The sequence below is a fragment of the Crocuta crocuta genome, unplaced genomic scaffold (genome assembly GCF_008692635.1).
Source record: "Crocuta crocuta isolate KB4526 unplaced genomic scaffold, BGI_CrCroc_1.0 scaffold318, whole genome shotgun sequence".
NCBI lineage: Eukaryota > Metazoa > Chordata > Mammalia > Carnivora > Hyaenidae > Crocuta > Crocuta crocuta.
In genome coordinates this window covers 5,016,696-5,029,106 of record NW_027531425.1, presented here as the reverse complement: position 1 = coordinate 5,029,106, position 12,411 = coordinate 5,016,696, and the positions used below count along the sequence as shown (strand labels likewise).

Below are 12,411 nucleotides of genomic sequence, written 5' to 3'. Positions count from 1 at the left end.
GCTAATGGACCCCTCTTACCATAAGACTAGTGCCTTGGGTTTCTTTAAATTCTTATTCTCTGATATCTGTTTTTCTTTCACTCCTTTCTGGATCATCGCAGGTAGAAGACAGAGCCAATGGTAAAGGCATTTCCAAAAGAAGCCACTATTTCTATTGACAGAAAATAGTGCCCACTCCCCACTATCTGATGCATCAGAAGAAAAACGTTAATTTATTTTGATAAAAATGGAAGTTGGGGAATAACTATTTCCATATATATTTTGTTAATGGCTTAAGAAAACTTGCCTGTTAAAAAATGTAAATACCACCTCTGTAATCACAAAGAAATCACCTCATTAAATACATGGAGACATAAGATCAAGTACATTTGTTTAAGATGTTTACCTTGTACTACCAATAAATAACAGCCCTGATATTTAAATCAACTTAGTTGGGCATGATCCAGATATAAAGACATTTTCTTACATCAGGCATATTTAAAGTAGATAACTGACAGATACACCTGTCAGAATGGCTAGAATCAAAAAGACAAGAAATGAGTGTTGGTGAGAATGTGGAGAAAAAGGAACCCTTGTGCACTGTTGGTGGGAATGCAACTTGCAGCCACAATAGAAAACCACATAGAGGTTCCTTAGACAACAGAACTACCATATGTATGATTCAGTAATTCCACTACTTGGTATTTACTCAAAGAAAATGAAAACACTAATTCAAAAAGAAATATGCACCTTATATTTATTGCAGCATTATTTACAATAGCTAAGATATGGAAGCAGCCCAAGTGTCTATTGATAGATGAATGGATAAAGATGAAGTATACATGCACACAGATATTACTCAGCCATAAAAATTAATGAGATCTTGCCATTTGCAACAACATGGATAGACCCAGAGGGTATAGGGCTAAATGAAATAAAAAAGAGAAAGACAAATATCATATGGCTTCACTCATATGTGGAATTTAAGAAACAAAACAAATGAACAAAGAAAAAAAGAGACCAAAAACAAAAACAAAAACCCAGACTCTTAGATCCAGAGAAAAAACTAGTGGTTGCCAGAGGGGAGGTAGGTGGAGGGATGGGTAAAATAAAGGGGATTAAGAAAAAAAAACAACTGTCTGCAGAGGCGGCTTTGGTCACGTTCTGTATTCTTTGCTAAATTATTAGAATCAACTTTGACTTTCATTGAATATTTTAAGACTTCAAGCCTTTAAGGGATGCTTGGTCCATGATACAGGGCACCTTGTCACTTGGTTAACTGTAGTAACAAGTGTTTATGAGAATAAAGGAAATGAGCACTCTCTTCCCCTCTTGGTGGAGGTATACACTGGCATGGGCTTTTTAGGTGGCAGTGTGCCACTATCTAATCAAATCTGAAATGCACAGAAGTCATGTATGAGGACTGTTGATGGTGAATAATTAGAAACTTCTAATTCATCTTAGGAAGGCCATAATTAAAATATTTTGTTATATAGCCAAGCTGTTTAAAAGAAGGAGGTGTAGGTATTTTTACTGATTCAGAAAGCTCTCGAAGAGGTTATTAAAGTAGCAAACATTATAGCATATAATTTATATATTAAAAACAATTTTTTTCTATTTGTATGCAAATCAATGCATAGGAAAAGGTCAATTAGAAAGATAAACAGAAAACTGTTAACAGTGATTTCTTCTGAGTGTGAATAGAATTTAGGGGAGAGTAGTTAAAGCATACTTTATATTCTATGTTCTTTGTATTTTTTAGCATTGTTTAAGAATGTTAATGTATAGTTGCATGACTGTCTTAAAGCTTCTAAATGAAATTAATTTGGCATAATGCCTGGAATATGGTAATGGATTTATTGCTGTTTAATCATAAATTCAGAAAGAAATGACTTTTTTAACCTTTAGTTATGGGAAAACTATGTCTTACTATGCTGACATCTTGTGGCCAAACATGGTATCTTCCAAAAAAAAAAAAAAATACCGAACTATCCCCCAACTCCCTGCCAAGCTTTATTGGATATAATTGACATACAATATTGTATAAGTTTAAAGTGTGAAAAATGATTACCGCTGAAGATTAGTTAACACCTCCACCACATAACATAATTACCACTGTTTTTTTGTGGTGATCTACTCTTTCAGCAACTACTGATTATACAATATAGTATCATTAACTATAATCATTAGATTCTCAGTTATTCACTTAGAGTTGGAAGTGTTTACCTCTTGGCCAAAATTTCCCCATCTCCCCAACCCCATCATCCCTGGTAAATACCACTCTACTTGTTTCTAGGAGTTCAGCTTTTTTAGATTCTACATATAAGTGAAATCATATAGAATTTGCCTTTGTCTAACTTATTTTACTTAACACAATGCCCTCAAGATACATCAGTGTTGTTGCAGATGGCAGGATTTCCTTCTTTCTCATGGCTGAGTAATATTCCATTGTATATATGCATCACATCTTCTCTACCCATTGATCTCTTGACAGACATTTAGGCTGTTTCCATAGATACATATGTATCTTGGCTGTGATAAATAATGCTGCAGTGAATACAGGAATGCAGATTTGTCCTTAAGATCCTGTTTTCCATTTCTTCAGATAAATACTCAAAAGTGGAATTGCCAGATCGATATGATAGTTCTATTTTTAATTTTTTGAGGGATTGCCACACTGCTTTCCACAGTGGCTGTACCAGTTTACATTCCCACCAACAATGGACAAGGGTCCCCTTTCCTCCACATCTTTGCCAACACTTATTATTCTTTTTGATGGTAGCCAGTCTAACAGGTGTGAAGTAATTACTTCCTTATAGCTTTGGTTTGCATTTCTCCCATGCTTAGTGATTTCAAACACCGAAGTCCTTAAAATATTAATTTCTTATCAATTGACAATTTAGTTGAACACTTAAATAGTGTTTTTCCAAAAGATATAGACAGCTTTCAGTTAACTATACTAGTATAGTGGAACCTAGGACCAATACTTTAAATATAATTTTATACTTTGGCTTTAGAAAATACCCTGTGGAGATAGGTGTAAAGAAAAACTATAAATCACAGTGATCTTACTCCCAGAGATACTACTGCCTGTCAACAATTTGGTAGTTTGCCAGGTGATCTTTTTTGTTATACATTTATTCATTCATTTATACGTTCATTCAGTAACTGTTGGCCATCTATTATGTACCAGGCACTGGTTCTGTTTGTTTTGAGAGAGGGGGAGAGTGCGTGCATGATCAGGGGAAGGACAGGGAGAGAATCCCGAGAGGGCTCCATCAAGAGCAAAGCCTGATGTGGGGCTCCATCTCACAACCATGAGATCATGACCTGAGCCAAAATCAAGAATCATAAGCTTAACTAGCTGAGCCCCCAGGGGCTCCTCAGGAACGTGAGCTTTGTCCTTCTAGGCTTTATAGTCTGATAGAGAACATGAGGAACCCTGGAGAATGTGGTATGAGATGAAGCTGGAGAAATTAAAAAGGGACCCAATCAAGTACCCTTTTAAAGCCCATAACCAGTTTCCCCAGAGTAGTGGAAGTAGAGGAAGGGGTGTTATATTTTGAAAACTTTGTTTGGCTTAACAAGGAAAAAGCTATTGTGTTCTAAACAAGAGATGGAAACAGTTTGAAGCAGAGTAATTATGATGAACACGGAGAGAAATGAGTGGATTCCACAACTATTTAGGATGCAAAATTTGCAGGCTTTGGTGATAAAGTGGATATGTGGAGGGAGAAGGAAGGAGGCATCAAGGATGACTCCTAGATTTCTGGCTTGCATACTGGGATAGTGATGCCATTCAGTGAGATAAGGCTGGAATAAGGTTAGATTTGTGGGGGAAGTCACTAGTACAGTTCTGGACATTTGAGGTGGCTTTGAGATATCCAAGAGAAAACGCTCCATAGACTCGTAGACCACTGCATATGTAACTACAGTCAGGAGTCCTTTGGCAGCTGATGGGCATGGATGGTAATTCTCAGAGAGGGGAGACATCAGGAGTATCAGATGCTGCTGAGAGGTCAAGTAAGATGAAGACTGAAAAATCTGTGTGATTTAGCAGCATATGTAAATCATTGGTCACTTGAGCAAATGCTGTTTTGGAGGAATGGTGCACCTGAATGCCATACTGGAGTGGATTAGGGATCAGGAAGGATGAAAGGAGATTGTTAGCACAGGCCTACCCTAGAGGAGTGTGTGAAGAGGTAAGAAGGTGGGAGTAAGGAAAAACCGGAGTTACAGAGTGAAGATTTTCTTTTGTTTTTCATGTGGGAGATTTGAGCATGTTTAAAAGCCAAGTAGGAAGGATTCAGTTGAGGGGAAGAATATATAGGAGAAAGAAATATAATTAAAATGTAAAGTTCTGAGAAGGTAAGTGGGATAGGATCCAACACACAGCCTTAAGGATTGTGAGCATTCTTACTTCCTTTCTAAAAAAAAAAAAAAAAATTTAACTACTGCTTAAAATAGTATATATTGTGTATGTTTGAATATTCTGGGAATTTATAGTTTTTGAACTATTTTCAGCAAATGCTGAAAGTAGGAAACTTTCCAAATTCCCACATTCAGCCACCTACCTGACAAATCCACTTAATGTCTAATGAACATCTAAAAGCTATTCAGAATTCCTACCACCACCTATTTATCCCAATCTTTCCCATTCCATTAAATGGTACTGTAAGTTACTGAAGACAAAAACCTGAGTCATCCTTGATTCTTCTCTTTCCCTCACTTCCTACACACACAGTATCCTTCTGGAACTATCAGGTAAGAGATGAATATTTGAAAGTCACCATCTTAAATATGAGAAAACAGAGAGTGGATGAACTCTACATGAGAGTACATAGAACCCTGAGGATTATTCATAATAGGTAGGAGGAAGGCAAGGCATTGGAAAACACTGACATTTCCAATGATAATTTTGAAAACTGAAATTTAATATGAAATAAGATCTTACTCATTTAATTAATATTAATCAATAGTAACAATTTTATTAGATGCCAAATACCCATAATTTAAAGGCATATTATTTTAAGTTATAAAAATAGATTTTGTATAGTGCTGTATTTTAAACTTACCAGATGCCTACAATTAAACAATTTTTCATGTGTATAGCTTTTATGATATATACATCTTAAAATATAAGCTTGTAGTAGAAATGTACTTTTGAGGACCCTCTTATTAGTCTTTTCTTGTATTTCTTATTTTAAGTTATTTTAAAAGTTATTCACATTTTCAAATATAAATCATAAAAGGCAAATGACCTTATTAATACCTTTTCAGAGTTAGGTAGATAAATTATAGAAATGTTTCTGTACATTTCAAAATTAATGATCCACAACCATCTAGAATCATTTTGTTATTTAGTCCCTGTTACTGAGTTTTAGTATCATCAAGCACATAGATACCAGATTAAGTTTTGGAGAAATACCTACGGATCTGGAAAGAGCCACTCTTTGGTGTCAAAGGCTGTTTATTTATCTTTTTAACATTTATTTATTTTGGAGAGGCAGAGAGGGAGACACAGAATCTGAAGCAGGCTCCAGGCTCCGAACTGTCAGCACAGAGCCCAACGCGGGTCTCAAACCCACGAACCGTGAGATCATGACCTGAGCTGAAGCCAGACGCTCAACCGACTGAGCCACCCAGGCGCCCCTGTTTAAGTTTTTTGTACTGACTTTAGATGAAGAGTGTCTTCTATATTAAAGTTCTACACATAAATTGGATTGCCATTCTGGAAATGTAGAGAAAAGCAGCAAAGAGGTTTTGAATAGCTGTTATAAATATTACCTAGAAGTGCTAATTCTCTATGCCAGATTTAATAGCCTACAGTAGATATATACTCCAGTGATGAATGAATGAATGAGATTTAAACCTCTGTTTTAATAGATAAAACAGAAGAAAACTGTATTTATCATTACTTTCTTGGTCAAGTTTTGCCTAATTTTTCTTCTGATTTTCTTAACTCTCTTATACAGAGTAATTACTTGGTGTTCATGGCAGAACTCTTCTGGTGGTTTGAAGTTGTGAAGCCATCGTTCGTTCAGCCTCGTGTTGTTCGTCCACAAGGAGGTAGTGAGTGTTCTATGAGCAAACAAAATGGAAAGTTATGTAACTTCACCTGGTCATTCTGTTTGAGGGAGTCCCATTACTGTTGCAGAACAGGGGATGAGACATGGGATGCAGGAGAGAACGGCTCTGGATCTGAAGCCTTCTGTTGTGGAACTTTTAGCTTCAGCTGTTTGTCTCCTTTGTTCTTGCTGCATCTTTATCCCCATCTCTAGCTTTTATTCCCCATTAGATTCTGAGTTTTTAATATTGTTACCCAGAATCCACTTAAATGATGGCTTGGCTTTAATCTAGAATTTGAATTTACCATTAAACCCTAAAAAGGATTATATATATATTATGTAAAGCCTGGTATGTTTTGTGATTACAGTACCATGATCTATTGATTACACATAATAAGGAAACTGATATGCAATAAGGTGTTTACTATAAAGATACCTGGAATAAAGAGTAAAAAAAATCTTTCATTTTTCTAAAACAAACAAATTTTCTATTGGCTTCCATTAGGAGACCAGAGGTTTATTTCTGTTGGGGAAAAAGGATCCTAAATTATAAGTTTGGTTCCACTGAGGAATTTTCCTTCAGGGGCTCCTGGCTGGCTCAGTCAGTTGAATATCTGACTTCAGCTCAGGTCATGATCTCACAGTTCATGAGTTTGAGCCCCCTGTCAAGCTTTCTGCTAACAGCTCAGAGCCTAGAGCCTGCTTTACAGTCTGTGTCTCCCTCTTTCTCCCTGCCCTTACCCTGCTTGTGCTCTGTTTTGTCTCAAAAATAAATAAAAAACAAAGAATTTTCTTCCAGCATAACTATGGGACCAGTTCTTTCTGCTTCCAGTGGGTGTCCTGCCAGACACAAAATGTGATTGTTGTGTGTCCCAGCTACCTTGCAGCTTTCCTAGGCTCCACATTTTGGTATTTTTCTCACCATTACCTTTTTTTCTCCCCTATCTCCTCCCTTCCAAAAAAATTAAAAGAAAGAGATCAGGAAGGAGGAAAAAATATGTAGTCCAAGGAGAGGCATGTAACTCTAGTGAGTAGAATGAGCTTGGTTCCAGCTTTCCATCTCAGGGAGAACTCTGTGAAATACCCAATAAAAAGAGTATTTCATCTGTTCCGTATCTAAGCTGCTTAAGAAGGACTCTGAATATTGAGCCATCATGTATCAAAGAACACCTACAAATAAGCTGAGATCCTTCCCTAAGGCCATGAAGTGAAGTCAGGTATCTTTAGTAATTTAGTCAAGATGTCATAACCAATATTTGTACAACTTTTTATAATTAATATAGAATTTCCACAGACATTGCTTTCTGTGATTTTTTTTTAAATGTTTTCTTTTATTTTTGAGAAAGACAGCGAGCACAAGCAGGGAAGGGACAAAGAGACACAGGGAGACAGAGAATCCAAAGCAGGCTCCAGGATTTAAGCTGTTGCCTCAGAGCCTGACACGGGGCTCGAACTCATGAAACGTGAGATCATGACCTGAGCCGAAGTTGGTGCTCAGCCAGCTGAGCCACCCATGCAGGGCCCCCTGCTTTCTGGGATTTTTATCTGTGAAGCCCACTATTACATTTCAAAGGCAAAAAGTAAATAGAGTCTTCCCCAGAGTTATTTACAAAACTGGGAACTCAACCAATGGGTTTATATTGACCAGTGAAATTCTCTCTTAATTGATCACTAAAATACCAGCTATTTCATAAAGGAACAAAAATGACTGTATGTAACTGAGATTCTGTGAAAGCTTTAGTGAAATGAGACATTCAGNACTTGGCCTTAATCAAGTGAATTTTTTTAAGCCAGAACACTTTAAGGGTTTTAAATTTTACCTTTGAAAATTATTTAAGAAGAAAATTTTAACTAAAGGAAGATTGAGATTAACTCTTGAAATAATGTTGGAAACACGCTAAGTACATAATTTTGAGGCTGTTATCTTTCATTGCAGCTGAACCTGCAGACGATATGCCTTCAGTTCCCATCCTGAATGCTGCCAAAGCAAACCTCATGGATGGTTCCTGTAGCTCTGAGTTCACTTCAAGGTAGATTCCAGGATGACTTCATCCTCACTGTTTCCATTCTACCTGCTAATGAAATAAAAATAACATTTTGTTAGTTTTTAAAATTTCAGTTGCACTTTGAACTAAATAAGTTTCAATTAATTTACTGTGTTATAGCCTGTTTTAACTTACATGTAATTGAAATTTACACAGAAATGAGTGTCTCATAAATAGGCTTTTAAGAAGCACACTTAAAAGTGGGAGAATACACTCTGAGGTTCAAATAACCAGCTCAAAACCAAACTTTTGCTATAGAACTTGTTTATAATTGAGAACTGCTTAAATCTAGGCAACTTTTAGTCCTCAGTGGAAAATTTTAAAATTCTATTTGTATTTAAAAATTTTTTAATGTTTTTTAAAAATCTTTTGATATTAATTTTCTCTATTTTGTTTGCTGGTTACTATAGCTAATCAAAGATCACAATAAAATGTTTATTGTAATACTAAATCTTGATATGTAATGCTTTGGTTCTTAGTATCAGGAACTGAATTGAAAGCAAAGTAAACATTTACTATCAGGATAATCCTGACTTCTGACCCAAACATGTTTAAAAATGTTTTTCAGCAGATCCTATAAGTAGCTTTTTATGTGTATTTATTAGAATGTAACATTTATATTGACTTTGGACTCCCTAATTTATCTGATTTTTTTTAAAGTTTTAAACCTATGTATTTTATGGTGTTTTAGAAATTCAAGCAGATCCATTAAAAATACATTTTAAACATGATGAATAAGACACTGAAAGTACTTTCTTTATGAATTCTTGGCTTAATGTAAAAACATGAGCTTGTACTGAGCTGTCACCCACTCCTCACATTTAAACTCCCTCAAGGGAGTGCTAATAAATGTGAAACTGGAACCTCAACAGAAGACCGAACCCTCTGAATACCCTCCTCCTCTTTGTAGGGCTACGTACCTCTGACTGGCTAATGTCTGCAAAGTATTTCCTACAAATTAAGCAACCCTTTTCCTGCTTACCCCCTGATTTACTACTATGAATTGTCTTATCACTTCCATTAAGTTTTCTATTCTGTAGCTATCTATGCCTGGGATTTTCCACAAAGAGGTTAAGTTAGGATATTGCTGATCTAGGAGCTTCTCTACATTTTCCCCCCCACTGTGGGAAACTTTTTTTCTACCACGTGTTAATTTCCTCAGTGTTTTCCTGGGTTGGTTACATAGTGACATTTCCTTTCTTTGAAAATTTAGAAGGCATCTGATATTCTAGGTTATAACTCTTGTATTATTAAATCTTTAAAATCTCTATGGGGCACCTGGGGGCTCAGTTGGTTGAGCATCCGACTTCAGCTTAGGTCATGATCTCATGGTTCGTGGGTTTGAACCCCACGTCAGGCTTTGATGCGAGTCTGCTTGGTATTCTCTTTCTCTAATCCACCTCCCTTGCTGCCCCTCCCCTGCGCTCTCTCAAAAAAACCCCACACATTAAAAGTAAATAAAAGGTCTGAAACTTTCCACTTCAAGGCTAGATTACCCCATAATTACTATTTCTAGGAAACTGAGTTGGACACTCTTCACATTTCTGACACTGGAAGATGTCTTAAGGCCCTCTGGAAGACTCCTCTCTTTTCTGTTTCTCAGATAAGCTGAGTGGCTGCCCTTACTCATTTTTCCTGCAGACGGAAGTCTAAATTCTTTTCCTTGAAGACATACTGTGTAGCTGTCAGTCTAGGATCCTAGTAATCCTCTGGTTTCCGTTAAGTCTCCACGTGGTCCACTGGTGTTGTCCCGTTGTAGAATTTTTCAGGAAGGAGGGGCACCTGGGTGGCTCAGTTGTTTAAGCGTCCAACTTTTTTTTTTTATTGTCAAGTTGGTTTCCATATAACACCCAGTGCTCATCCCCACAAGTGCCCTCCTCCATGCCCATCCCCCCTCCCCCCATCCATCAGTCCTCAGTTTGTTCTCAGCATTCAAGAGTCTCATTGCCTCTCTCCCTCTCCCCCACTGTTTCCCTCCTTCTTCTCCCCAACGGTCCTCCGTTAAGTTCCTCCTAATCCTCCTATACATGCAAACATATGGTATCTGTCCTTCTCTGCCTGACTTATTTCGCTCAGCATAACACCCTCAGGGTCCATCCATGTTGCTACACATGGCCAGATTTCATTCTTTCTCATTGCCATGTAGTATTCCATCGTATAGATAAGCCACATCTTCTTGATCCATTCGTCCATTGATGGACACTTAGGCTCTTTCCATGTTTTGGCTATTGTTGAGAGTGCTGCTATGAACATTGGGGAACATGTGCTCCTATATATCAGCATTCCTATATCCCTTGGGTAAATTCCTAGTAGTGTTAAGCGTCCAACTCTTGATTTCAACTCAAGTCATGATCCCAGAGTCATAGGATAAAGCTCCCGTGTTGGGCTCCAGGCTCAGCATGGAGCCTGCTTAAGATTCTCTCTTTCTCTCTGCCCCTCTCCCCTGCCTGCATGCTCGCTCAACTCCCTTAAATAAATAAATACATAAATAGCTTTTCAGGAGAGTCGAAAGTTTCTACTCTTTCTGAGAATAATGCAGTTACATGTACAAATGTGACTGCCTCTAAATAATGAGGTTATGAGGGGGATAAAAACAAAAGAAGAAGACTGGAAAAGCAGAAGTCATTTGTAGCAGCTACTCCACACACTTGACTACTAACCTGCTCAGCAGTTACACCAGATCAAAATTCTCCATCCAGATGTGCAAGTGAGACAAGTAATAGGAATTTAAGACACTTTGACCATTATTTGGAGAAGAGTGAATATATTTTAATTACTAACTTGTATATATTCAGGATTAGCCTCCCATCATAGATGTAAGGGAGAGTAGAAACTGGAGCAGTGATTGTAGAGGGAGGGGTAACAAACAAACATGACAGGCAGCAGTTGAATATTCCCTGATAGACCTAACAAATGATTACAGACAAAACTAAGAGAAAATGTGGTACGCAGTTTAGGGGAAAGAGGCACAGGGAAGCAGAGAAACATCTGCCTTGGAGAGAATGCCAGTTCTTCAGGTGGTGTTGCCTTTAGAAGGGCTCACTGATTCACTGTTGTTTACTTTTGAATTTTTTGGTTGACTAGTGCATCTTCTCAGTTTACAATAGCCAAAAGATAATGGGATTTGAGGGATCTACAGAAGTCACTACAGACAGCCTGTTCCCCAATTTATTCTCAACTGATTGGAGGTGCGAATGCTTCACTTCTTCACTTGACCACATGATAGGCTATGACAGACTGGAAACGTGGAGAAAATCTAAATTGGAGCCAAATGTCATTATTAATTTGAGAACTAGACTACTTAATCCCCTGAGTTAATTCAAATAGGGTGGAATTAAATAAGAAGAAATAACAGGAAAGCTTCACATTTTTATAGGCATTGAAGTCTTCAAGGTGCAGCTCACAGTATTCGTTTTGATGTGTTGTTAGAAATGAACAGACGCAGGTCTGTGAGCAGGGAGGGTGCCAGGATCTTTTACAAGGGTTTATTATACATGTAGTTTCTAGAGATTTAAATTTGACCAAAGTAGTTCAAACTGATGACTTTCATTTAACTTCATTTCTCAGTTTTTCTGTTTGTAAATTGAAAATAATATGCCATATCTTATCTCACAAGGACACTGAGGTGTGTATGAAAATATTTCAGGCTCTTTGACTAAAAGAGATAAAATACAGATACATATATGTACAGCTATTTTTCATTTAAATAATATTTTTTTATTTAGGATGAAGTGTAAGAGATGATGTTTCTAATTTCAGCCATTTTATGCAAAGTTTATATAGAAGAACTAAAACATGTTGAAATGTTTTTAATTTATTTTACATTGCAGTGGGGAAGGAGCTGCATTTACACACTCTCATCATTTGCCTTCTAGACATTCACACCCCCAAGCTCATTCTTCAGCCTCAGGTAATAGTTTCGAAAAAGCCTCGGTTAACTGGGAAATGATTGAGAATAAATGTAAATANCTAATAGGTTGATCTGTTTCTCTGTACTTTTCTAAATAAAACGATATCTATTTCACTAATACTTTTTAGTGCTATTAATCTGCAGATATTTGAAATCTGTTAAGTTGCTATAAGTTAAAAATTTTTACATACTTTCAATGACTTTTTCTATTTTGCATTTGAAGGAGGAATTAGAAGGTCTTCATCTATGTCCTACGTTGATGGTTTCATAGGGACATGGCCCAAAGAGAAAAGGTAAACAAAAGGAATTATTTTTAGTATATTCACATTATCAATAAATGCAATTTACTGAATTGCTATATTGTGTACCTGCAACTAATATAACATTGTCAACTATACTTTGGTAATTA

At 36.8% G+C, this 12,411-nt stretch overlaps 1 protein-coding gene and 1 long non-coding RNA gene across 8 annotated transcripts in view; one reads left to right on the top strand and one right to left on the bottom strand.

Moving 5' to 3' along the window:
- The window catches only part of LOC144238185 (uncharacterized), a 34,895-nt gene that overhangs the window by 794 nt on the left and 21,690 nt on the right, over nt 1–12,411 (bottom strand). Inside the window, exons 3-4 of the long non-coding RNA XR_013337038.1 lie at nt 8,040–8,122; nt 5,964–6,060 (exon numbers count right to left, since the gene is read on the bottom strand). This is a non-coding gene — a long non-coding RNA (uncharacterized LOC144238185). The remainder of the gene's footprint in view (nt 1–5,963; nt 6,061–8,039; nt 8,123–12,411) is intronic.
- CAMSAP2 (calmodulin regulated spectrin associated protein family member 2) overlaps nt 1–12,411 on the top strand; it is a 114,213-nt gene that overhangs the window by 88,619 nt on the left and 13,183 nt on the right. For all 7 annotated transcript variants that reach the window (XM_077771935.1, XM_077771933.1, XM_077771932.1 and 4 more), the window contains 4 exons: nt 5,955–6,048; nt 7,984–8,077; nt 11,923–12,002; nt 12,226–12,295. In XM_077771935.1, the coding sequence (XP_077628061.1) occupies nt 5,955–6,048; nt 7,984–8,077; nt 11,923–12,002; nt 12,226–12,295 (338 nt within the window). The remainder of the gene's footprint in view (nt 1–5,954; nt 6,049–7,983; nt 8,078–11,922; nt 12,003–12,225; nt 12,296–12,411) is intronic.